The sequence below is a fragment of the Passer montanus genome, unplaced genomic scaffold (assembly GCF_014805655.1).
Source record: "Passer montanus isolate IOZ18808 unplaced genomic scaffold, ASM1480565v1 scaffold53, whole genome shotgun sequence".
NCBI lineage: Eukaryota > Metazoa > Chordata > Aves > Passeriformes > Passeridae > Passer > Passer montanus.
Window position 1 is genome coordinate 1,931,672 of NW_024370263.1, and position 27,785 is coordinate 1,959,456.

Consider the following 27,785-nt stretch of genomic DNA (forward strand, 5'->3'; position numbering starts at 1 on the left):
TCTGCCTTTGGTTTTTTTTTGGTTTTTTTTTTTTTGTGTTATTGTTTTGTTGGCTTTTTTTAATCCACTAAATTTGGTTCATAAAGCTGGCTTGTGTTGGACTTCTTATTTACCAAATTTCTGCCTCATTTCCAAGTCAGTTCAATGAATGATCCTATTTAGTTCTTTTTCCTGTTTAAAATATTTCCTACTGAGTCCAGAGCAGTGCCCTTAAAACATAATTGATTTGGGTCATTGAACCCTTATTTTTCATGCATGTTAGTTTACATCCCGCCACTGGTCTGACTGGTATTTAAATTAGAAAATTGCAGGCGGATTTCTTCTAGAGGCTAAAGTTCACGTGGAGTCTCTGGCAAAATAAGATCCTGGAGTACATATCCCTGGAACTGGGCAATGATTTGTAACTCTTTTTTAATTCTGTCTGGCCAGAGTGTTATAAATCTGGCGCTCGCTTGTTAGCTTCACGCTAAGCAGCAATAATGTCCACAGTGTTTTAGTCCTGATAATTCTAATTACGGAAGCACTGGAGAAGCTGAAAGCTGAGAAGATGGACAAGGCTTGCCTCAAGTCCTGCACAGCACAGGGGATTCTCTCTTTGTAGAGCTGAACCATAATTCTCTTGTTCACCAAGGCCAGCGATGGAAGCAGCCAAGGTAAGAGAAACAAGCCAGTGGCAGAAGATTTCTGGAATTATGTGGGTAATCTTTGTGCAGAAGGAGCTAAAAGACTGTAGTGCTGGTAGAGATACCAACCATCCTTGGGGTCAAAACACTGAAATAATTTTTTTTCTTACTATCTAAGAGGTTGGAGCAAATAGTCCTGTTGTACTGGTTTGCAAAGACCCAGCAATAAAACTTTCCTGTGGTAACCAATTATTACTATTCTCTCCTCTGCTATTTTGTGTGACAGACCAGGAATGCTGGTAAAATATTCAGGTCTCTTTCTTCCTGCCTCCCTTTCTTCATTAAAAAAAGGAAACTCATGGCATATTTTGTACCAGAGAGTGGCTACCCAGCAGTAGTGTAGCTAGACCAGGTCTGGTAAAGCAGTTCTTGCCATTGCACACTGCTCTGTGTATGCACTGATATCCCAGATCTATAAATGATAAGTATTCAGCCTGGTGTTTAGATGCTTCCTTGAATATGGGAAGTACTAAGTAGAAAAGTCATCTTCTTGTACAAAATAATGGCAGGAGAAGGGTGGAGTAGGGACAGGGCACTGCAGGGACTTGCATTAATATGTGTAACAATTTTACAGCAGCAGGGAGAAGCCTGACTGTCAGCCTTGGTTTTCAAACTCAGTGTAAGAACATTGCCATTCCTCTTACAAGCTCTCAGCAGCAAATGGTCCCATGGTTCATTTTGAATATCCTTACTCATGTCATTGCCAATGGAAAGGAGGTTCCAATTTTGAGAGGAGCAGAGGCTAATTTGCCTGTATTTCCTTTCTAGAGTTCTTGGAGCCCTACTGGAGCTCACAGAAGTCATCTGAGACTTCAGGAGGATTTAAATCAGGCCATAAGTACTGCTGGCTTGGATTAGTAATGATGTGCACTGAGGACAGCATCTGTATTTGGGTTTGGGTGGAGCCCTTTCATGGTGGAAGAGTTGGTAATAATTTTACAGTACCTTTCATCAGAGCATTTCAGAGTTTCACAAATGTCTAATTACAGAAACTATTAAACTAAGTGAAATCCTTGGTCCTGGGGGGAGTACAGGCAGTACCATTATGCTTCAATAGAAAGCAGGGGTGGGTGTTGTTCAAAGTGGCAAAACAAAAGCAATTTTTCACATGCAAGCCATAACCTGCTACACCATCTCATTTTCATCCTGTGTTTTACTCCTCTCATTTCTTTATATTAGCAGCCAGGTTTCAACAGCAAATGAGCTCAACAAAATGGGCTACCACAAGCCTCCATTCAGAACTACTGTCAGCTCTTAGGAAGGGATTTCAGAAGTTCATCCATCTCTTACTGATCTGTTTTTGTAGTATTTGTATTTCTTTATTCTGTTCAGGTGTAGCAGGACTTAGCTAGGGTCAGGTGCCAAGGAGGCAAATAATGACAGCTTCCTGGGTACAGGAGCTCTGGGATGACATGCCTCTGAAAGTCCAGCCTGAGCCAAATCCCTGAAAGCTGGTCACTCAGCCTTTGCAAGGACAGTGTGCCTGCTCTGTACTGTGCTTCATTTGGGATTAGCAGTGGGAGATCTAATCCATTTATTCTACTTAAGTCCATCTCTCTCCTGGTCTTGGTTAGTAAATATTCCACTGTTTAGAGACTGAGTTTTTATTAAAGGGATTTTTTGACTGAAAATGTGAAACCTTTACTGGTAGCACTGAGGCTCAAAGCCTGGGATGCCCATGCCCTTGACTTCCTCCTGTGCTCCAGATCTGCATGGGTGGGCACTTCAGGTAAACCTGAGCCTTCACTATTTGAATACAAGGGCCCCAAGGAGCTGCTCATCAAGACTACCTTTAAATGTGAGCTTAGCAGGCTGAACACTTTGATTTGCCTCTAAAATCAACAGTAACTTATTCCAGGTTTCCTGGTTGGAACTTGAATGGGGAGAAAGAAAGGATGTCTGCAAAGCAGATTTATTTAGGAAAACAAACTGCTCACTGGTTGGGACCCTGTAATAACAAACTCAGGCAAAGTTTTTCCTCTGTCTTCAGTATCTGTGATAATTTTTTCAGCTTTCTCCCAGCCCTCCCTGCTGTGCCCTCATGGTCTCTCCTTATGTGTAAGCAATAAAGTAAAATTTACAAGCATCCTGGTCTCTGAAATCCTGGCAAAGACAGAGTCTTGGAAATTTCCCTTTCCAGAGTGCACAAGAGGAGACTAATCCTGGGAGGACAAGGTGGAGAGAGGTGCTGCTGTTTGTATACCATCCAAAAGTAAGGATGAGCACTCAGACCGTAGCAGACCCCTGGATGCAGACCCCTGCAGCTCCAGCTGCAGCATTGGCTCATGTGGAAGGCCAGCTAAAAATCTTGCAAGAAAGGGAGAGAGCTTTTCTTTGCTTGCATTTGAAAGATCACTACCCATGTCTTCTGCACAAGCCCTCCCACCTGCTAGTGACATTTAGTGACACAGCAACCTGGCTCCCAAAAGGCTGGGATAACAGCTCTGCAGCAGGGTAATGGTGACACAGAACATTTGCAGGTTGGTGTTCACATATGGAATGTTTCCTTCTCCATATGTGTGTACAATAGGCTTCCAGCATGTGAAACATCTGAAGTGTCTGAATGAAACAATAAGGTCACGTAGCTGGAAGTCCAAGCACAAACAGCTCTTCTTTTGCCAGGCCAGTTTACACGTATACGTGTGTTTTGTTTGCTTTTAAAAATGCATGTTTATTTCCCAGGAAGTGGCCAGCAAATTTTGCATGGGATTGCCTTTCAATTCTCCTTTCTCCTGTTTCTTGTCCTTTCAAAATGAAACAAAGCATTTTTGGGCACCTAAGGTGCATTTGGATTTGATTATTTAAATCTCTGCCATGTATTTGGGAGGTGATATATATGAAGTTAATTTGGGAATATTAGTTTTACAGATTCCTATGGGTATATATAACTTATTCAATGGTATTCAATTTTCATACTGAACTCCACAAGCAAACTTTTACTGCAGGACTATAGCTTTTGTTTTGTTATATATTCCATCTGGTTACCAAGCAGTAGAAAACAATCTGACCATGTTTTCTGCTCTTTAATTTGAGCTGCTTTAAACTGCTCAATTTATAGAAAATGAAAACCAGATTGATCTTCTGGAAATTGCCCCATCACCCCTGCCAGTTCCCACCAGCCCTATCATTTACTATTAATTTTTCTATGGTGTGTTGTGTACACTTTTTTAATGAGAACTTGCTCCAGTAGAGAATAGACCTATGTGACCTATTAAAGCCCTGAAGCAAATGGCCATGGCATCTTGAACTCTTCATTACACTGCCTTACTTTTATTTACCATGGTCCCATCATATTCAGGATTATTTGCCTGAGGAGACGCTCTAAATGATGCCTTTGTTTCTCTTTCTAAGGCTTTACATTTTTTTGTATGTTTGAATGAGGGTATTTTCTGAAAAAGGAACCCAACAAACTAGAACATGGATAGCAGCTTTGTGTAGATGGAGGGTCTGATTTGATAGGGCATCTTGCATCTTTGTTGGAGAATCTCTATTTGTTTGCTGAGTGTCCAGTCACAAGAGTTAGCTTTGTTCTTCCCCCCTGCAAGGATTAATCTGAAAGGTCCACAAGAAAAGGCTGGGAATTCCAGCACTCCCTGGTGGATGTTATGTCAGATATGTTGTATGCTTCCTTGGGCATAAAAGCTGACGTTGTGATGAAAGGGGAAAGCCAATGTTCAGGCTGCTCTCCTAGGGACATTGATGATGTTTGTTGCATGTGAATAGCACAATAAATTTATGAGACAGTTATGAGAGGTTTCTGCTTAAAATAGTTCTGCTTTATGGGTGTAATGGTTACAGTCCCTGGGGGAACGCTGCCTAGTCAAGTGAGTCTTTCCAAGCACTGGATTTGCATATTTTAAATAGATTTTTCAAATCATTTGATAGAAAAACAGTCTGGCTTTTGTCCTTTCAGAGTGAAATGAGAAGAAGGAAATTAATATTGTAATGTGGGACTGCAGTCAGGATAGAGAAAAGTTCAGAATAAGACCTGGCACTTAGTTTCTAGTAAAAGCACCGAGATGTAAATGAAATTAAAGAAAAAATGTCCTGTGCCTTGGCTTAGGTCTCTTCCAGAGCACTTCTATCTGTATTTCACGCTCTACCAACATTTTGTCCACTTTATAAACGTCTCTGCACCTTGACATGCAACAACTACTGAGTAATCAGTGAATGCTAGGATTGCTCCTGTAATAACTTCAGTCTGAGAATCTGACAGGTAGCAAATGTACCCATGAGCTGCCAAGCCCAGAGAAAAACTATTAATCATAAGCATTTCTAGCTCTAAAAATATAGATCATAGCTGTATCTTGTGAGAGATCTTGTAGGTGAATCCAACTCCATCCTAATTAGAGAATTGAAAGGGGAGAAGTAAACTTTTCAGTTCTGAGACTTCACCTCTGAGCCCTTATGAAGCCGAGTTAGCAATGAGCCTCCTGCAGTCCCACCTTTGCTGAGGGGGACACACTCTTCAACAGGGCTGTTAAGACCATCTCTAACTACTGCTCTGAATCTCCCTCTGTAGGGAACAACCCTGGCTTCTGCCTGCAGAGGGAAATGAGCTAAATTAGCCAGCATTCCTTGCACCCAGAGCTGGGTGTTCCTCATCTAATATAGGAATCTTGCAGCAGATACTCAAAAAGGTTCTGTGGCTGCTGCAGAAAAATCTGCCCACTGCTCATAGCAGTGGTGCAGGTTGGCATCTCTGTCCTAATGAGGATGAATTGGTTTTTTCCTCCTCACCAGAACCTCCCAAAAGCAGCAGATCATTCTGCTGCCTTTACTCTGCATGCTCTGAAGGCAAGCACGAAATGTCAATGTATGCTCAGGCTGCATATACTGCTGATCATGCTATGGAAAGCTGGGCTGTTCCATGGGTGATTGTTCAGCAAACAGCCCCTGCTTGTGTCCCTGGGAACAAGCATTTTTTTGTTGTTTGGGAGCAAGCATCTCTGGAGTTAAATGAGGAGGGCTGTTGTTCTCCACAGAGCTGGAGTGCATCGCTGTGCCTGGTGGTTGTCGGAGTGCCCGTGTTTGTTTTTTTGTGATTTTCCTCTTCCCCACCTCCTGTTCTGAGCGAGGATCACGGAGGAGGGATGGTGACCTCATGGTGCAGTTATGCAATCTGCCAGAGCCAGGTATCAAAACACAGTGCAGCTGTGGAGCTGGGACCTCGCTGTGGCTGGGGGCCCTGGCCTCCTGGCTCTAATGAGATCACTGACCTTCTCCTGCCACTTCTTCTGCAGCTGCCTTGATTCCCAGGGATTTGTTGTGGCCATGCCTGCCTAACGGTTTGGAAAGCTGCTGCAGGGAATGCTTCATCCACAGGCAGGCTCTGGGAGCTGACCCTGGAGACCTAGAGCAGGTGAGGGTACCCTGAGCCCTGCCAGCCTCTTTCCATCCCAGCAGAGCTTATCTGCCTCCATCCAAGGGTATGAAAACATTCCTTTCTCCCTGATTATTCTTTTTTTCATAGGAAGTGAGGAGAAGGTTGCCTGTTCTCCAGTGAAATAAAGCAGTGCCTTCCCAGCAATCTTCTTGTGATGCTTGAGCTGCAGCAGAGTCACATATGGGAAGAATAAGAGAGAATAGCATGTCTGCAGTCTGAGGCATATTTGGGCCTCCAAGTCCTCAAGTCTCATTCAGACTTTGCATTCTTTGCTCTAATTGCTGAACTGCATTCCTGCTTCCCTCTCCTACTCTTCTAGCAGTATTTTTGTTTTCCTTGTCTCCTTCAGTAAGAGGATCCTTCTCTTCCTACCTGCATATTTGTTCTCTTCAAATGTCCTGCAAATTATTAAAAACAATAGAAAACTCAAAGATAAATGTGAAAACAGGGCCCTGTGAAGCTGTCTGATGTGTGCCAAGAAGGAATACAAGACAAGTCCGTTTCCTGAAAATGGGATTTGCAGAGTGGAAATGTCACATCCATAATCACTTTCATGTGGTGGAACTGCTGCTGCCCACCACTAAAATAGCAGAGCATCTGTTAAAAAAATGTGGGTTTGGTTTTGCTTAAATCCAGCAGGTTGCACTCATTTCAAGAAATATTAGGTCCTCATTTAAAAACATGAGTGCAACTGCTCTGGTACCATAAATGTATTAAAAGCAAATGTGTGCTCAGCCCAGCTTGAGTCCCACACTGACCCTGTTCAGAGCTGGTTTGTGTGAATGAGCTCAGGGAGCAAGGAGAACATATGTGTGTGCAGAAGGTGGGTTTGTGTTGGGACAGGGATATGGGGAGGGCGAGGGAGACCCCTCAGCAAGCAGGGTACTCTCATAATTGATTGGGAACTCTTTTGGAGATCAAGCTGAAAAATAATTACAAATAAAGGCTAAGAAAAGGAGACAGGGGAAGCTAATAACTAAGCAAAGCATCAGCAATTTTTGTTGTGGTCTGTCAAACCCATGTCTGATCTGCTTGTGCTAACTCTGCTACTTTCAACCATCCAGAGACACTTGAAGAGCTGCCCTAATGTGGGATGAGAGAGTCTCCTTTTGCTGTTGCCTCATGCTTCAAACAGCAAAGGCAATTTGGCAGAGAGGGAAGTGGTGATTCCAAGGCATTTCTAGGAACTCTGGTACTGCCAGGTGGAAAAAAATAGGTTAGATGTGCTGCAGCTGTATCTAGTTCATTGTAATGGAAGAAAATAAACCTTGCATGCAATGATGAGCTGAAAATGCAAAATTAAATAGAGCACTAATTTTCCAAAGTCTCTGATTAACTTTGTCCTGTGCTTGGAAAAAGTCCTACCAGCTTTGATCTCTAGATCAGTCAGCTAGTGAAGGAAATGTGGTCACTTCTTAAACCAACAGACTGGAGTTTTCTATCTCACTCTTGGGATAGTCTTTCCTCAGATCCTGTATTTGATGAGCATCCAAAAAGCTCAGACTTCCCTAGCTTGGAAATACTGTGAGAGGAAAACTTGGGGCTTTTGCTGGGAACCACAAGAATTGTATTTCTGGTGGCTTTTCCGGGAGTTCCAGCCATGCCAGCAAGTAAAGACTTGTCTTTATTTTGTTTTTCCCTTGTAAGCTGGGATTGTGGAATGACAACTTTCCCTTTTTCCTTCTCATTTGCTTTTTAAACCTCAAGTTTAGCATTTTCTCTCTGCTCTGGCTGAATGTTTGGGCCACTTCATATTTCATCCCAGGTGGCTGGCTCTGTTCAAATGTCCTTAGGAGCCCGAGTGATCTTTAACTTGGAATGAACTTCCCATGTTAGGAGGGGAGAGGGGGGAAGTAGCTGGGATGCCATACCTCTTCCCTCTGTGTTTTGAGCAAAGATGTTGGTGTAACCAGAGTTTTAAAGAGGTCCCTTCGGCAGGATAAATGTGAAGGAGCCTTGAAGCATTTCCAGCTCTTTGAAAGAAACACACGTGTGTGTGCATGTGTGCACATAAGATGTTTTTAATTTTGGAGGGGTGAGTGATCCCAAATAAAGCTTGCTGGATTTTCATCCCACTGATGCTATGTTGAGCTCAGATGGTTAAATTTAATCATCCAGGCTGAACAAACTTGGATTCTAAGGCTGCATCCATCTCTGTGCAGAAACTGTTTGCTTACCCCTATGGCTTCTGTGGAATCAGCTGTAGGCTGACCAGATAGGGCTACAGTGGGATGCTCATACTCTGTCCTGTTCTGGGTCTGTGCAGTGGATTTTGATATTTAAATTAAGAAAAAAAAAATCTACCCGTAGAGGAGTTCTTTCTTTTCTACTCTTAGAAGTGTTTAAGTAGTGGGAAGGGAATTTTTTTACAGGAAGGGACAAAACATAAAATAACCCTCTGATTCAAATAATGGGATTATAATCAAATATCCTCTCTTCAGAATGATTTTTAAAGGGCCTAAGGTCTGCATGAACAGCTTCTATCCTCGCCTCCACTAATTACTCCAATACTAGTTTTTTTCCCCTTCAAGCAAAGACCAAAAAGCCCTTTTACTTGGATAAGGAGTTAATACACATCTGTGCTTGAAAAGACTAATAAATGCAGCACTTCTTAATGTTCAGTCAGTTTGAAATATAGTGGACTATTCCTACGCTTGTTTCTAAAAAGAAGTGGAAGTGACATTTTTAAATCTGCCTGAAACTCAAAATACATGTGAGAAATGCACAGAAGTTGAGATGTGCATAAATCATTAATGAGGGCAAAGTGGGTTATGAACTTTACACATCATTTCCTTGCAAGCCTGCAGCTGGGTATCTCTATTAGGTGAGCGTTTTGGCCCCAAGGATGTAGTGGAAATTCAGTGGCTCAGCTTTGTGTCTCCAGTTTCCTTTGCTGGGCTCTGACTCTGCATATGCACCACAGAACTTGCTATTTCTTGGGTATTTTATAAAAGAAAACAAGCTACATTGAATAGGTCCCAAGCCAGAGAATCTGAGATTGTGCTCACAGAGGAATATCAAACATCAAGACAGGATGTTCTCCTCCCCCTTCTTTGAAATAAATACACTTTAAAAATAAACAGTCTTTGGGATGCAAGTGAGACAGTGTCCTCTAGGATGTTGCAACCAGCAGCTCCTTGTTACCAGCATTAACAGGAATGGAGAAAGAGAAGCAAAATCTAAGACCACAAATGGGCTGAGGATTTCCCTACCCAGGGCCTTGCATCACTTTGTTTCCACTTCTCTTCAGCAGGGTTTGTATCTCTACAAGCTGAGCCATGGCCATGGTCACCTTCTCTTCCCAGCTGCACGTCACAGCATCCTCCACATTCCCTCTGGGTTCCAGCATCACCTCAGGCCAGCAGCACTTCTCTCCTAGAGGCAGGACAGGGAAGCTTGTGAAACCAAGCTGTGCCTGCTGCCTGTGGTTCAGGCAAGGCTGGTGCCCATCACTGAGGAGGCTGTGGGCAGCTAGAGGCTGCCACAACTTGCCCTTCCTGGCTTTTTGCAAGGACTCTGCAGGTTTTGAGCATGGGGTTGCTCTGAGCTGCTGCAAGAACTTATCCTGTCCTGGCAAAGTGAGGAGCTTGTTCTGAGCACGCCTCTGGTCCAGCTCTAGCCTGGTGCCTTCTTTGGCAGTAATTGTGACTCAAGGGAGATAATTACATTATTAAATTAAATTAGTCTTGTAGAGAGGAGGATTCCCTTAGAATGTGTTGATTCCCTGACAATGTTCCTACAGGGAGAATGCAGAGGCTCCAGCCTACATTTGTAGGTGTAGTGTGAGTGGAGAGCAGAGTTAAGAGTTATGTTATATATCAGATGATGACAACTACTCTTCCCAGTGCATATTCTTGGGTGGGCCTTATGGTAAAATCCCATCTGCCCAAAACAATAATTTTCTCCTTTTTATGCATGGGAATTCTGCTTTTCATCAGTGCCTCCTGCTTCTCAAGAGCTCTTTGATGTACAGAATCCAGTTTGAAGCTGTGACACCCTGGCTTTGTGCTGCACCCCTGTGTAACACAGCAGGGGCTCCTCTGTCTTTGGGAGCTGGTGTGTGCAGTGAGATTCCTGAGCAGTGTCGTGCAGTCACTTCTGGCCACATCTGTTCTAGCCCAGCTTTATTTGTAAGAAAAACTCCCTACAGCTGCATCACACGTGGGTTTGCTGCAGATGTGCTGTTCAGAGGGCAGCAGGGCACTCTCAGCACCACCAGAGCACCACTTCCACTGTCACCTTTGAGGGACAAGCACAAGGTCCTCCTTGTACTCCTCAGCCCTGTGTTTCCTGGTGCCTTATAACTCTTTGCACATGTGTATCTGAAATAGCTCAAAGCTGATGTCAATATTAACTTCTCAGTCCAAACACCAGCACAGGAGGAGGTAAGTACATGACAATGGGGCATTTTTTAGTAATGGCACAAGATTTAAGCTTTTGAGAGGGCTGTGTAGTGTCAAAGGGGGAAATGCAACATCTTGGCATGCTCTGAAATAGCCAACCATTGTGTCTATGGCCAAGGAGCAGTAGCTGAGATTTGAGTTACTTTTAAACATACTAAATGCAGTTCCCCAGTTCCCCCAGCACAGAAGGCAGATGGGATTTGTCTGATCACGATGGACTGGAGATTCAGTTCAACACAACTGTTGGAAACATTTGGAATCTCTGGCCAGAGAGTAAAGTACTGGAAAGCAGACAAACAGGACTGGTAATCTGGTTCTCCCTGCTCATAATTCACCTAATTGGTGTGGGCATATATCAAGTGTTGTTTTTAAAAAGACAACAACCTATCATTTGCAAAGATTAAAAATGTGCCAATTTTTTTCGCATGCATCTGTCAAAAGCCCACAAGCCTGCAGTTTGCTGCAGAAGGGAACATCTGTGTCTAATTGGCAAAACTCAGGGTTCATAATGGGTGATTCAAATGAACAAAACCATTTTGTCATTCATTCAGTTGGGATTATAAACTAATCAGAAATCCTTCCCCCTCCCCTTCCCTCAGATCTATCTTGCATTTTCTGCCCCATGTGTTTTTTTCCCCTGATCTCAGAGCAAGTCTTGAATCTTTTTGGTCTCAGAAGCCATAATAAATTAACAATTCCCCCACAACCTTTCAGCCCTACTTCTGGAATTCACACATTGCACCTCCCCCTCTGCCCAGATTTGGGGGTGCAGGGCAGCTCTTGGGGTTTTTATTGCAACCAGCTGGTGGCTCAAGAGGCACCTTGCATCCGAGACTCCTTGGATGTACACAGAATGTGCAAGATATTCCTCCTGAAATGATGACAGTTTGACAGATCTGAGTGAAAGTGAAGGCAGGAAAGGAGCTTATCCTGAGGGTGGGGGCGAGGGATCTGGGGGGGGAAGCATTTCCCCATTCAGCACTCTGGAGCTGAATCCCACAGGACCCTCTGATCTGGCGGCTGCAGCTCTGGGGTGTGAACAAAGTCTCCTGGTAGTAGAGGAGGGGCTGTGAACGCCTCCAAGCGCCTTCTCAGTGTCTGAAAAAAGGCAACTGGATCAGCTCACATATTCCCAAAAACAAAATCTCAGCCCTCAATCACTGCTAATTTAAGGAGGCTTGAGCCAATCTGTGATCCTCCCACACCCAGGAGTGCCGCCCTGCGAGAGCAGCAGTTCTGGTGCACATTCTGCCTCCTAAACTGGGCACATATTTTAGTGCAAAAGTTGGGTGGTGTTTACTGTTTATTCCTGTGCAAATACTTGTTCAAAAGTGAGCTCAGCTGATTAGTGTGGAACAAAGGCAAGACTGCACTGATATGCTGGGTTGAAGGGAAGGAATACAAGAGAAGTAACAGAAAATCCCTCTATTCTTCTTCCAAGTGTAAGAGGCATCCTCTCCCTGAGGAAAGAGGAGTAAATTCACTGGAAACCAGCAAGTTTTCAGTAAAATCCAAGTGGCAACAACTGTAACTATAATTCTGATGTGAATTAGTAAATGTATCTGTTATGACCTGTAGCCTCTTAAATTGACATAAAGTTTTGCTTGTTTCCCCTGGATTCCCCATGAATTAACTAATCCATACTGAAACTGAACATTTTACCTCTTGGAGAAAAGATTAGTACATTTCTATGAATATGTTTTGGTTTTACATGTGGGACTCCTAAGGCATTAGGCAGAGAATAATATGTGTGTGGCAATGAATGTGGTTTCTTTTCCACTTGAGACTTCCAGCCATAATCCAGCCCAGGTGCCTTAAATGAGCAGCCTGTAGTTTATTCCACTGTAATTAACGTAAGCTTTGATTTAGATGACACTTTTACAAGTCAAATGTTGGATTCCAAGTTGAATACAGAACACAGTTTCCACCCACGTTACTGTTTTGGTCCTTTTCTGTGGCCAACCTGCATCCACCCTGAAATCCCCCAGAATATGAGCAGCACCTGCTGGAAAACAAAGGTTGTGCCTTGTAGAACAGGTCTGGCTTTTTGTTTCTATTTTAGAGCTTTTAACATTTGGTGTTGCATTTTTTTTCTTTCTCTTTCAATATGATCCAAGGGGAGGGACCAAGAGAAAAAAAATCTGGAGTATTTTGATCTTTGTGGCTTTATATGGACTTCATAAGCTTCGTTTGTTCTACTGCCAAGTTCCTTTGTGTTTAAATAGATAACAGACCAAGACAACTAATCATTTCCAATAAAAAACCACACCAAACCCAAAGCATTCCCTTTCTTTTCCAATTAATGCTCGTAAACCCATGCTTCTAGACCAGGCTTGTGACCTAAGCACTTCTGTTTGTTTTTTTTTTCTTTCCCTTTTCAAAAATGTTTGCCTAAGGCACAGACTGGGCTCTGTGCTCTGCAAATTTATGAAAGAATCTTGAGGAAAGGCTCTGAGAGTGGCTTTGGGAGAAGGTAGTTGTAAATATGATGTGCAAAAGCAGCCTCATGCACCTTTAGAAAAGCACAGAATGGGGGTTAGTGCCACCATTTATGGACTTCCTTCCTTCTTGGAGGCTGGAGGCTATTTGTGGAGAAGGAAGAAATAGCAGATTTGCATGGAACTGTCACTGTGTTATGTAAAATGCATGTTGGTTGCTGGTTTACTGGTGAGAGCTGGTATCTGCTGTCACTATTTTGAGAGGCTTTGCACTTGAAAAAGAGACAATTTGTCCAATCAAAAGCAGCTACATTTTACTGAAGTAAATAAGGCTGAGTGCCCTTGAAACAGAAGATGAGTTGGTTGGATGAATCATGGGTGATCATCAATGCAAAGATTCTTTTTTTACATGAAAATGTTTTTGTAATGAAAATAACACAGAGTTTTAAATGCTGTGACACATTTTCCCTTTAGCTTCTTAAGATTTTTCTCACACAACCAACTGTTTAGGGCAACATATTTGTGTGGTCAAAAAGTTGTATGTTTGCCAACAGCACAAATTACCAGTAGTAGGAAGTGAGAATTATGTGAATTACTTACGTGGGTGATATTTCTCTTGGAGGTTGACCATCCAATATACACTTCCTTAGTCTCTAAGAGTGCCTTCCCATATTAGATTGATGCTCCACAAAAGCAGGAGCTAAGATTTGCACAAGCTTAATGAATTTCTCTGTCTTGGGGGTATCTTAAACCAGTCTCTGAAGGGAAAGAAAAGAGCTGGAACTTCCATTGGTCTGGCAGACTGAATTCTGGATATAATCTATGGCAAGATGTAAGATTCTTTGTTTTATTTCCCAGGTGTATTACTCCTGTGGTGCAGTGGTGGAATCAATGGAAAGAGGCCTGATTTTGTCACCAGGTTTTCCAAACAACTACTACCCAGGGACACACTGTGTCTGGCAGTTTTTCATTCCCATGAGAACTCATCTCATCTTGGAAATATTTGACTTTGACATTTTTGAGAGCTCTAGTGAAACTCCAACCCCCTGGGATGGCTTTTCAGCCCCTGCTACAACAGAAAATAAGGACATGCCTTCTCTTGAGGAAAACCTGGACTTTTCTGTCCACACCACAAAACCCTCTCTCTGGACCTCGACATCAAAGGTGGCTCAGGATCTGAGCAGCACTGGGGACCAGTCAAAGGACCTTGCTGGTCACCTGGATGAACTTCCAGGAACCATCTCAAAAAAAAATGAAGCCAAACAAGCATCTGAAGAAAACCAGTGGAAGCAGATGAAGGAACCCAAAGCAATGACCAAGGCTCAGCCAGAGGAGCTGCCATTCCCTGTGGCTGGTGGTGCCTCAGTGCAGAGGCAAAATACCAGTGGCCTGGAAACAGGAGAGGATTTGGAAGGGAAGATGTTGCTTGCCCACCTAGCTGCTAGTGAGAGAGATGAAGTCCCAGCAGAGACCTGGGCTCTTCCCTCAGCAGCATTGCCCGTGGAAGTCTCCTCCAGCCCTCAGTCAGCAGTGGATGTCTGTCCCCATGATGTATTATACGTTTCTGATCTCATCACATTTTCCTCTCGCTTCTGTGGCCCAAATTCCCCTGTGAACAAGACCATGGTGTTTGGTTCCTCTCTGGAAATGGTGGAGGTCATCATGGAGCTGATCACCACCACGGACCGAGGCCGAGGCTTTGCCATGCTCTTCGAGTACAGGAACATCACTGACCCCAGCACTGTGGATGCTGTGAGGCAGGAGAGGAAGGAAAACATGATGGTGCTGGCAATTGGAACAGGGATTGTTGTCTTTGCTGTTGCTTTGCTCTCTGCCCTCTGCGTAGCTTGCAGGTAAGGTGATGCCAGAGCCTTGGAAGCGTGTGACATTATCCACAGGGAAATCACCAGAAAAGAGCTACATTCCCAGAGAAGAGTTAGATTTCCAGAGAAGAGTTGCCTTTCCTTTGCTCTGCTAACTCCTGCTGTCCTCCAAATGTGGTGAAGTGGGTACAGAGTAAGTCAATGTCCCTCACTGCTCCTGCCCATGGCTTCTCAGTTTTTTTTCCTACTTCTACAGCTCCTGTACCTCAGATTTATTTTCTTTTTCCTGCAGAAATACCTGAATAGTCAGGACTTTCCTGGCCATTTTTTTGCTTCAATGGCAGTGGTGCCTTTAAACCTCAGCTTTTAGCTGATGGACGAAATCAGCAGAGAAAGATCATCCTTCCCTGAGTCTCCTGAGCAGTCTGAGCTGACAGTCACTGCATCTTTTCACAGAGATCCCACAGTTTGGCTCCAACTAACCATCACTAGCACTCTGCAGAAAAGTAAATAATAACCAAAGCATTACCACATAGAATTAAGATTTAAAAATATTTTCCCATCTGTAGCATATTTTATCCAAGAGACTGTGCAGAAATTCTAAATCCAATGCATTCAGTGTGATCTGCACATCCCTTTGATGCTGGGGAAGAGCCCAGAGCCATGCTGCAGTAGCTCTCATTGTTCCCAAATGCAGTCCAAAACAATCCAGTCAAATGAGCTGGTGGTCAGGCTGGGTTTTTTCCAGGTCCTGATGCTAACTAGTTAAATGCTAACAGTTACACAAGCATGCCTCTCCAGTCAATTGCTTTTCTTTTATGTATTTCTTTTCTCTATATCTATCCAAGGAACACTTCTCCGCCCCCCAGCATATGTTTGCATTTTTCCAACTCCCTAGTGAAAACATTTTTGTAGAAACAGTGATTTATTTCTCTCCCTTCCAACAAATTCAAAACAGAGCCCATTCTCCCCAGGTTTTTGTCAAAATAAACACCGTTTTCCAAATGATTTGACTTCCATGAAAACATCAGGTAAACTGAAACAAGCAGTGCCCCTTGCAGGGCTCTACTCTGGGCTGGGTATTGGCAGGAGTGTTCATTTCCCAGAGCCATCAAGCAGCTGCTCTGGTTTCTCCCCTCCTGCATCCCCTGCCTCATCCAGTGTGAATCCTCCAGCCCCAGAGGCTCAGGATTGCCCAGACACCCCTGGACACCGGGGCTGGTTTGGCAGAGCCATTTGGTTTTCCTTGTCCTGATGGAGGCTGCATTTCAGCTCTGGCAGAATAAACACGAAATGCAGACCAATCCCACTGGGCACCAGAGAACATGGGCACAGTGGTGAAGCTTAAATATCATCTCTGTTCTGTATATATAGAAATTCCTGCTTTCAGGGTCTGGGCTTCTGCAGCTGTAAGAGTTAAACTTGCATGTATTACATTTAACTAACCTTTTTGTTTTTAAAGAGCTTGCAGAGCACTAATTTAGACCACAATTTTTTGCTAGCTCTAAAGGAAAAAGTCTGGTGGAAAATGTCTTCCAGATACCAAATACTTTATTTTTATACCCTTGCCAATCTTCAAAAGAGACAGAAACAGGCTCCCTTTGCTATGGCAGCAGTCTGGGCTGATACACATGTTGAGTAGGCTGTTCTTGCTCCAATACCCCTATTTAATTTCACTGTAACAATCCATGAAGCAGAGTATTATTCAACCCAAAAAGTGCACCGGCCATCTGAGGCTCCACTGGCTGAGGTTTCCTCTGCAAAGCCTGTTTAGAAAGTCAGGCCATGCTGCTCACATTCACAGTTTGGCTTTTTGCTTGTTAGATGTTTACAAAATAATGTTCTGCTCTTGCTGACCAACAGAAAAAACAGTTCTCAGGGCTTCAGCCCCACACACCAATGTTTGTGTGTTCTGGTCACTGGGAATACATCCTACAGGGGTCCCTATGGCACAGCAATAGGCTTGCTTCTTTTAACACTGGCATTTATTACTCTTCATTGCTCTGCAACTATTTTTTCTTTTTTTTAAGATGATACCTATACCTCAGCCAGCTATTGACTGAATGTAAATAATGTAAATAGAGACTCCCCCTGCTCCTTTAGCCTCTTGACAGGGTGTTTGCTGTCCCAGCCTCCTGTATTCCCTGCATGCTGTTCCTGGGAAGCCTCGATTACACCACTCTATTTTTTGTCAGAGCATTTAAGTGAGACCAGGTGGAAGTGATGCCATGACCTGTGCTGAGTTACCTCACCTGTGTTGCACTGGAAGAGCCTTTTCTCCCTCTCTGCTGTAAGGGTATTGGTGTCTGGCCCCAGAACCTCTGGCACTGGTTGGAGCTCGCCTACAGCTCACAGCTGTGGGGTTTTAATGCAGCTCAGAATAAGACTGCTGAGACCATTAAGCACTAAGCATTAAACTTCTTTTAGATTGAGCCCATCAAGCTCTATTTTATGCTTCTTGTCCTAAATAGGGGCTTGAAATGAGGTGTCAAATGTGTATTAGCCACAGTCTGTCCTCCCTGCAGAAAATGCCAGGGTGGCACGGGGTGGGCTGAGGGGGGGGATGCTGCTGCTTCACCAGTGCAGCAGACCCAGAGCTGGGACCACCCCCCTGAGGCACAGGGACTGTCCTGGCTGGACTGGGCACTGCAGGGGATGCCAAGAGGAACCTGGAAGCTCTTGGCCTTGTAAACTTGCCCTCAACTTTCTTTTCTCTTCATACTTTATTTATTCCTCTGGTACCCGGTTCAGCTGTTGATTTTTTTTCCCATTTCTATCTGCTGCTCTTGCTTAGCTAAAAGTAGCAGGCTCAGCCTTGCCAGGAGTAGAAATGGCCTGGGATGGGCTTGGCAGCCACTGCCACTCCAGTGCACCAAGTCATCAGCAGTATCTGCTCAGGCTCATTGCATTGAGCAGGGCAAAGCTCTCTGGGGAAACTCCAAGTCTCTGCCACACTGCAGCTTTTGTTTTCTACTTGGGGAAGGAATGAAAGCTTCAGTTGTTAGTTGGCCAATAATTCTAATTACTTTTGGCCATGAAGCCTGGCTCGAGTAATGGGGGATTTTTTATTTTCTTTCCCAAGCCCCAGGAACAACAGATACATCCATTTTATTTAATTTTAATCCTGTCCCATGCAGTCAAACTTTTGCTGTATGGTTGCAACCCATGAATTGCAGCTGCACTTTACATCTGCATAGCCTCCCAACCCTTGAGTGTGCAGTGACTCCATCCAGAGTTCAGTGCTGCCATCTCTCCCCACCCAAGCTGCCCTGCCAGTCACTGCCTGCTGCCCATCCATCACCTGGGGTGAGAATTTCCCTTTGCAATAACCTGGGTTGCATCCCATCAGTCAGTGCCTAGTGCTCCCCCGTGTCTGCAGTGTCCCCTGGAGAACCATTGGGCACAGACTACTCTTGTTTCAGTCATCATCACCAGTGCCAGCCTTTCTTTGTGATATCTTTGAGTCTTATCCATCCAAAAGTTTATAACACTAGTTGTTTCATAATCTCAGTTTTAGTAAAATTGTGAAAAAAAGGCTAAGAACACGCGTGTGTCTCCCTTCAGCCAAGAGGCACGTTCATCCCATCATCACTGCCACAGCACTGCCTGTTACTGAAACAGCCACACAAATGAGCAGCATCTGATGCTCTCTGCTTGCTAAATATAACCCAGTATGCAGTATTAGCTATGCAGATGAAATATTCTGTCTAGCAGGACAGGAGGGATGTCACTGCCCAGACTGAAGGATCTCAGTCCTGCTGTTCAGTTACTGATGTGAAGGAGCAGCTGTCAGGGGAGCCTGGTGGGACTTGGCAGAGGTCTGAGCTCTGCTCCTGCTTTTGCAGTGAGCAGAGGAAGAACATGACAGCTTCTTCTCTTCTTCAGCTGACTTTCCACCACATGAGCATATAATTTTCTCCCCTTGTTTACAGGCCTTGCTGCCTTGAGTCTTGGCAAGTATTTTGGATGCTCATAACCTGCTGGGTTCCCCTCGCAGGATGAGCAGAGCCGAGAACTTTCCTGCTGTGGATCTTTAACTCACTCGAGGGCTTGTTGTTGTTGTTGCTGTCTCTCCTTTTCAGGCAGAGAACGTGCCCCAAAAGGAGCTCATCCAACGCATGCAGTGACCAGGAGGTTAGTGCTCATGGCTTCAGCAATTTCTCTCTTTCATATTGGCTGTTGCACTGTTTATCTGACGATGTTTACTGGGGCATGTTCTGAGTTGTAGAACAGGATCCAGAACTCCACTGTCGATATCAATGAGCTCCAGCTGGTGGTGCCAAGCCGGGAGAATGAAAACAACAACCACTCTGTGAGCCGGGAGCAGGCGGGTGAGTGCGGGCATGGGCCGGAGCGGGTCAGGGCAGCCCTGGGCACTGCCCCAGAGCCTTCCTTCCCCGCAGCCCTGGCCACTGTCTCGCCCATGCACAGCTGGAGAGCTGCTCCACAGCAGAAAGCCTTTGTTGTGGGCACTGTCCCTTGCTGCTCCCCCTCCCTGGGAGGGTAATTCCCCTGGCAAGGAGCTCGCGCAAGCACGGCTCCAGCGCGCTGCCAACACAAGCTGTCACAGCACATGGCACTGCAGAGACACTGGGTTAGCAGAGCAAATGTGCTGGGCTCAGGCTGCTACAAACAGCTTACACAGACCCACGAACTGGGGAGGAGTTTCACCTGCCCTGGGCCTAACTTTGTCCAGAAAGGATGGGTTTTAGAATGCTCAGATTGTCTCTGGCCAGCTCCAGCTCCCAGAGCTCCCTGTTTCTGTGGGTCTGTGTGGATGGAGCTGCTTTGGGTGACATTTACCTCACAGTGTGCTTCCAGGAAAAAGCATCCCAGCCAAGCTGCAGACAATGTCACTTGCTGCAGTTCTGAGTCACAACACATGAACTGTCCCAGTGCCCCTTTGGTTAGTGGAGGCCATCAGGGAGTGGCTTAATGCTGTGCTGTGACACACCTTCAGTTTCCCAGTGATGGTACACACTCAGCTCTCACAAGGGTACCTCCATAAAAAGCTAATTCTGTACTTCCAGCCATGACAGCTTCCCATCTCCTTCTTGAGGAGCTGTGGCCAGAGTTCTCCTTGCCTGGACAAGAGGTCAGGCCTTGGGGACACATGCAGACACACATTCCCCCTCCATGTCAGTCCCTGGAGCATCAGGCTGCCTGTAGCAGCAGATTCACTGGGGTTTAACCAAAAACCACAGCTCCCAATATTAGCAGGTATGAGTAAATAAAAATAAATAATGAGTTGAGCAAGTTTGCAAGTTTTTGATCTGCAGCACAGCCTCATGTGTTTAACACAAGGAATTTCAGTTCATGTCTGTTTGTATTAGAAAGCACACGCAAGGGTGTTTCTTCTCTCCTCTTTTGTTTTGTTTTTAAAAGCTTGCAGTTTCAGGAGAGCAAACAGTTGACTTGAATTTTGTTCTGGCTGGTGCAACAGCCAGCCAAAGGCTGTTCTAGATTGTCTGGTGAGGGAGGGAGGGATGAGGGTTTGTTATGGAGGAGTTGGAAACAGATGTTTTGGACACTTGCAAGCAGAGCAAAAATCTTTATTGATTTTTTTCCTTTCTCAGTCACTTCCTGCAGAGGCAGCACAGAACGGTCTCCTCAGGACACTGACCCAGATGTGCCCTCCTCCATCTCTGCAGTGACCACTGAGACTGGGAGTGATGAAGTGTTTATCATTTCTGCTGGACCTGGCACCAGTGGGCTGAGCTTTACCACCTACAGGATACAGGTACATTCCCCAGCATCTCTAGCAGGCTGCAGGATGTCCCTCTTGGACAGCACTTGTCATACCTGTCCATTTTTGCCTAATTCACACTTTCTAGAAAGGCAGGGACTGAACCAGGCAGTTCTACCCCTCAAGCTGAGCTGTCATCAAATGATGTGGGCTGTGATCCCCTGAGTCTGTATCTTCCCAGCTTTGGGAAGATCAAATGCAGAACCCTACTAGCAAATCATGGAGATGCTTGCCAGCAGACAGTAGGAACAACCTGCAGAAGTGTTAATTGGCAAAGCTGATGTTCCATTAAATTACCACCTGTAGCAAATGAAAGAACTGAGAGTCAGACCTACTCCTGCCCCCCACTCCAAGGGATCAGGGAAGTTACTCAGCTCCTCAGCTTGCCAGAAAGTCTCTCACCAAGCTGATGTGAAAATTAACAGCTTAGGCTCAAAAAAAAAATCAAATACTTCAAGTGAAAGCACTGAGGCCCTCACAAATTCACAGACAGAAACCTGAATTGATCCAGCAGGTTCTCTCTTATTTTAGCTCTTTCCCCTGGACTCCTGGTCCTTTATTTGTTTAGAGACAGATGATGGCTCAGAAGCCTCAGGTCTGGCTGTCACCTCTTCAACCCCGAGTGAGTGCAGACAGAGCACATCCACTGCAAGTGTCTGCCAAAGCCTTTCCCAGGTCAATACTCTCTTCTCCAGTGCCCTGTCTCTTTCCCACAAGAGGATAAACAACCAGCACAAGGAACTCACATGCCCAGGACAGGCTGTGTAATACTTCTGTCACAGTTTACAAAACAAAAGCATTCTGTATCCCTGCACTTGATTAGGAAATTAGCCAGGAGGCCAGGCTGGTCAGGATTTTCCTACACTGGTGTAAGACACGTGCTGAGCTTTGCCTCCAGCTGGCCACCCTGATGAACAGAGAGGGGGAAAGAAAGGAAAACAGCTCTGGAGCCTTCCCTTGCCTGAACCTGACCTTCTGTGGAGCAGGGCACTGGGAGTTGTAGCCAGACTGGGCACCCTTGAACAAACCTGGTCCTTTCCAAAGCAGAGAGCTTCACCTGGTGGCAACCCCACACACATCCAGCTTCTAGGCAGCAGGGAAAACCATTTCCCTGCCCCTTTTCTCCACTTTAGTCAGAAGGCACAAATACACATACACACCCCATTTCTATTCTGATATTGCTTCTGCAAGCAGCCTTCAGAGGGCATTTATACATAAAAAAATAAAAGAGTGCTAAAACAGTGAAAATAAGCAAAAAAATTAAGCACATTATTAAGTCAGAAAGCATGTCCTCAGTGATGTCCATGCAGCACACAAGTGAGGCAATACTCCCAACCAAATTCCTCAAGGAACCAAGGCTGGAAGCATGGCAGGGCCTTTTGAAAGCCCTGGGTCTTTTCCCACAGCTGAGGACCATCCTCTCCAGGGCTGTAGAAATTGAGCACAGCAGACTAATTACAAACCTGGCCTCAAACAGGTTCTCATCAGGCCACTGGATAGTGAGGGCTCCTGGATGTCAGACGTGTTTACAGCTGAATTTTTAGGTGTGTATTTTTAGGGTGTGAAATGCTGCTGGCCAGCCAGCCTCCAGGCTCACAGGGGATGTGGTGTGTGGCTTTGTGGCCAGCACCAGGCAGTGGGATGAGATATCTGCTGGAGCACAGCCCGTTCCTTGGCAGGAGCTGAGCAGTTATCCCCTTGTGAAAACATGTGTGAAATCCCGAGCCTTCACAGTACAGTAAATAATGCCAGCAGACTCACCTCACACAAAATGCTTGACTAGAATTTGTTAAATTATAAGGAGCTTTCATTAAAAAAAAATTATCTTGACCTCTTCCCTGAGAAATTGTGTGTGGCTGCTTGGTTCTGTGCTCCCACCAAGTGTGAGCCTGAGCTCAGCTGGGCCTGAGCCAGTGGTTAAGTGGCTTTTGCTCTGCAGCTTTTCAAACCCATTTGAAGACACCAGTCCTGTGTTGTGAGGGAAGAGCTGGGAGAGCAAAAAAAACCTGTTTGTGATTGGTGTGAGGAAATGGAGGGTGGGATGGCTTTTGGGGAGATTCCAGGTGTCCTCCAGTAGTCATGGCTTGCTAAATCCCCTTTGGTTTAAGGCATCATTCACCCTTTGTCTGACTTATGACTGATCTCTGTTTTCTGATCAGACACTGCAAGTTTCAGATGCAAAGGTTTGAGTAAAGGGTATGATCATGGAAGTTTTACAAACATTTATTGCCAAAACATTTTCCAAAGTCTAGAAAACACACTCTTCATCTTCCCAGTTACTTCCAGTGTACCTATCTCAATACCAGTGGCTAATTTTTACATAACTTTTGAGGTATTTATAATAATATTAGAATAATAAATCCCAAGACAGCTTGAAGGGGCCACTAAGGAGAAGACAGGCAGCTTAAAAATTTATAAATAAAGATTGTCCCTTTAATAAAATCTTAGACTAGGAGCTTAATATTGAAACCAACTTATCCTGAGCCCGATGCCTCTCCTGGCTTCCCACTGAGTTTCTTTTTCTGATCTAGTGCTAATTTCTTGCCTCCCTGCCCATCCATTTCCAATATGACACATTCACTAAATAGTTTCTTTGATTTGCAGAAACTCGGGAGATTCAGATTCTCAGAAATAACAAATTACATGTTTCTGGTTTCTCAGGATTTTGAAATCCAGGACACTGTGGGATTTATTTCAGACAGTCTTTAAGGACTGTGTAAACTTTAGGAATAGGGATTTTGCATTCTTCTCATGACAACCATATTCGCACAGCTGAAAATTAAAAATATGTACAGAGTTGTGTAACAGGAGGCTTAAATAACAGGTGAAGTGTTAGTAAGAATGAAAGGAGATTCACAGGAATGTCAAGAATTCTCTAACTTTCCTGGCTCTAAGCTCATATCAAATATTAAGGAAAAAAATTGTGATTTCAAATGCAACATCAGAACTTATAAAGTATGGAAGAGATGTTTGTCTATAGTTCATTCCCATGTCTGATCAACTCTGCTCATTCACAGGGCTGGTGACAGCAGTTTAATGTAGTCTCACCTTCTGATGATGCCAATTTTACAGCTGTCTGGATGTCTTGTTCTACTCCTAAAGCATGTTGTCCACCTGAACAACATTTTTTATGTGAAATGCAAATCTCCTTGGCTCCAATCCAGTTCCTGTGCTTCTTGTTCTATTCAGCACAGATGCTGATAACAGATTATTTCATTTCTCTTTATTTTTTATTATTTTTAATTCATCCTTTACAGAGAATAGAGAACACCACTTACTTCAGTCTTTTCTCCCAAACTGTGCATTTTTGAGACTCCTGATTCTCTTCTTGCTTGCTTTGGGATTTCTTTGAGTAGGCTCCATCCCCCTTAAGTTTTATTTCCCCAGACAGACACATCTGGAGCCTTCCAAGAACCAAGCAGGGCAGAAGAATTCTGTTTTACACAGTGAAGTTTATGGCTCTGATCTGTCAAATACTTCCAGTAAAATTATGCTGTAGATATTTCATATATTTAGTGAGGGTTGTAGGACTATATCTTACATAACTGAAATTTCCCACTTAAGCTTTAAACCCGAAACTGGGGGAGCAAGATAAAACTTTCCTCCAGGGAAGCCAGTGAGCTTCAGGCTCTTCAGCACACTGGAAGAACGATGAAGAGATGTTTCATTCCTGAGTCCTCTGAGAACGACTGAATCAATCACTCTCTTGCACCAACAGCCTGTTTCCACACTGTTTTAAAAATGTTTTGATGAAAGATGCCTACAAACGATCTTTATTTACTCTTTTCAGGACAAAAACCTGAAAAGAAGCGTGACAAGCCCGGCCTCTGTGTCTGACTGGCTGAGCTCCCACCCCACAGCTGCAGGAGCAGACGCTGCTGAGAAGGGGAACGTGCAGCTGGAGCATCCCTGTCCCAGGCAGCGCACCTGGAGCGCCCGCACCTTCCACGACCTCCTGGCTCCAATACCACAGCTACAGAAAAAATGGTGCAGCTGGAGCACCAACAGCCCCTTCACAAAGCTGGTTGACAGCAGTGTGAGTCCTGCAGGGAGGGGAGGGTGCTGGGGTCTCAGCTGCAGTGTTTCCCCACTGTTCACTGATGGGACACATTTTTGCCTTGGCCAGGGTCTCACCTCTCTGTCCTGCAGTGCAAACACGTCTCAGTCCACCTTCCTTGGTGTATGGGAAAGTCTCTGGCCTAATTATATTGTAATTTAGCCAGGCTTTCCTACAATATTAAGCAGCTGTATTTTCCAGCAATTGGCACCTGGTTAAGAAATTATCCCCAGTCCAGAAGAACATTAAAAAATGCCTTCAGACAAGATTATCTCATTGAGTGTTCTGACATGTGCTTTTTCCCCTGGTTATGCCTTGAATTTATTATAATTGATGTATTATTATTGCACTGCAAGGAATCCGTAGGTGTGGCAGGGATATCTGGGTCTCACTGACTGTAGTCATCAAACCAACAGCTTGTTACAAAGCTAATAAAGGATGTTTCTTCCTTTTTAAGGTAATAACATAGGTTTTTGCTAAAGAATGCATCTTACCTCTAAAATAACCAGGAATTTTAACTTTTAGTTCTCCCGGGATCAAAGTTTCAAGAGAGAGCTGCTTTTCATGGCATGTGTGCTAATTTTGTACTATTTTGTGCAGGGTTTTTCTACAGCTGCAAGACCCCAAGGTGTGCCAACCAGAAAGGTAATCTCAGCCACTGAGATAGAGGGAGCATCAGAGACTGTTTACTCTGATTCATCTGCCAGTAATGCCTCCTATCCCCTCACTCTGTCTGCACAGAGGCAGCGAAAGTTAGCCTCCTGCAATTTGAAGAAATCCAGATTTGGAAACCCTTATTTTGGATTTTTAGCCAGTTCCCCTGACAGCAAACATATGAGGTCTTTGGATCCCTCAAGACATCTAGGGGCAGCATCTCCAGTTAACAGCCAAAGCCCCAAAAATCTTCTAGAGAGCTCCAACCCACTGAAAATCAACTTGGTCAACGGCTCAAAAACAAAGGAGCTTATGGTAGAAACAGATAAAAACAAACCTGTTTTTGTTATTTCTGAAGAAGGGGATGATCAGCAGCCTCTGGTCCTGGCAGAACACCTCAGTCAGTGTGGAGATCACCTGTCAGAGCACAATGCTGTGTATGCTCCAGCCGTGCCAGAGAAGCAGCCGGTGGCTCTGACTGCGGAGAGGAACAGCTCTGCCACCTTCACCTCGAGCCTTTCCCTTTGGGGAAAATCCCCCACATCATACAAAGGCCAGGGGAAGGCCCCCAGCTCCTCCAGGGACCAGCAGAGCTCAGCAGGTGGAGATGCCAACAGTGCTGAGCCCTCACAGAACTGCAACACCCCCGCTGCCCCCACGCTGTGCCAAGCTTCAGCCCAGTGATGTCCTCGGAGAGACAGAGACATCAGTTCCCAAAGCCAGAGGGAACAGGGACACGAGCAGAGCAGAAGCTGTGCCGAGCAGTTGAGTGTGGCAGTCACATGTGGCAGCTTTGTTGAGAGCAGCCTTTGCTTCCCACACGTTGGGACTGAGATTACAAGGACACAAACCACAGCACAAATGCCAACTCCCCTTCAGCTCACTAACCTCATCTTGCTTCTCCTGCATGAGACCTGGATGTAGTTTGTACAAGAAAGCATCCTCTGGAAAGGTACTTCAGAGTGCAGAACCCCTTTTCTGGGACGGGAGTGAAAGTTACACCATGGTTTGTATCTGAAATGTCAATCAGTCCCTGTCCCTGTGGCATCACTTGAGTCTTTCTGTTGGGAGCTCTGAGTTAGCTTCTGTTTATAGCTCTGCCTGTACAATCCAAGCCTTGCCAAGCCAAGGGTAAGAATTCAATCATGCATGTTTGCATACAGTTTTGTAAACTTCATTTTAAGTATTTCATAACTTCTGCAGTCTAGCACAAAGCTTACCAAGCATTAGCAACTCTAATATTAAAGAGCAAGATTATCTCATCTCCTAGCTCTTTAGAGAAGTGTACAGACAAGCTGAGCAACCCAATACCAGATGCTTGTTCTATTAAAGTCTGATGTAGCTTTATCTTTGTTAGGTCTACATAGGCTTAGAACACCTCAGTCCACTACATTAAATGACTCCTCATGGCAACAGGAGCATGTGTACAAAAACACTGAAATACTAGGAATAGTCTTCAGCATCCAACACTTGGATATTTGCAGCTGCTCTGATCCTATATTCACCAGCTATTTATTGCTGGTAACGCACATTGACTAGAGAACTATTCCCCTTCCTTTAGCAGGCAAGACTTGAAAGACAAAATTAAGGTGGGGCAAACTTTGAGTGCTCACTTTCTTTAGAAATTAACCCTACGTGGCTGTGCCTCCCTGAGTACAAATCCAGGGCATTCAATGGAACACTGAACCAAAGGGAAGCCTGCTAGTCCTATTGCCTTTAATAACCCCATCAGAATTTTAATTTCCTCCTGGACATTTTCCTATCTTTGCAAGAGACTCCTGCATGTTTGTCCCACAATTCAGAATTGTTTTCCCTTCTTAAATGAAACAATTCCCTCTGAAGCTGCATTTTGCAGCTGAGACAGCACATTGTTTTAAAGCAATAGTATGTCATAAAACAGGTGTCAGAAAGAAATCTTCTGCACAAGTCTTCCCCTGTATTAGCTGCAGTGTGCATCCAGTTATCTTAATCCTTCTCTGTGAAGGCATTTAAGACTGATTGCTGAAATATTTAACTGAATTATTTATGATTTCACCTGCTGTTACAGCTTCCATTTGCCACCATTAATGTCAGAGATATGCAACACAAGACTATAGGTTTTGCCTTATATTTTCTCTGTGTGTTTACATGTCTACCTAGACATAGAAGCTGTGCAGCTGGTAGCAGTGGAAGCAAAAACACATTTGCCCTTTAGCAGTTGACTCAAACATGAACAGCAAACAAGTCTCTGCATTTATTATTTCCAGACTGTGCTCAGTGCCAAAGTCTGGCTCCATGTTGGTTGGTTCTTTTTTGGTGGGTACTTTTTTTTTTTGTGTTGTTGTTGTTTAAATTAATGCTACTTGATTCAAAGGGAAGAGATTAATATATTTATGGTTTTAAAAATATTTAGAAGTCTTCAGTACTCTAACAATAACTTCCACTGCATTAAATTCATATACATTGTAATTTAATGTTCTGTTACTTATTACATTTCTAAAGTTTGAAATACTAAAACCTACTTTTGAAAAGTACTTGTGTTCAATTATTGACAATAGTTACACTTGAAGGGCTGGAAAAAGTGGCTTTTTCAATAAAAGCATGTTTAACCACTCA

At 44.3% G+C, this 27,785-nt stretch overlaps 1 protein-coding gene across 1 annotated transcript; it reads left to right on the plus strand.

The window, feature by feature from the left end:
- On the plus strand, positions 1–27,785 carry LOC120509776. The gene is made up of 7 exons (XM_039724877.1): positions 1–653; positions 13,769–14,763; positions 18,816–18,867; positions 18,962–19,064; positions 20,310–20,473; positions 24,270–24,515; positions 25,137–27,785. The coding sequence occupies exons 1-7, from the start codon at positions 639–641 to the stop codon at positions 25,872–25,874; spliced, it is 2,313 nt and encodes a 770-aa protein (XP_039580811.1). The 5' UTR covers positions 1–638; the 3' UTR covers positions 25,875–27,785.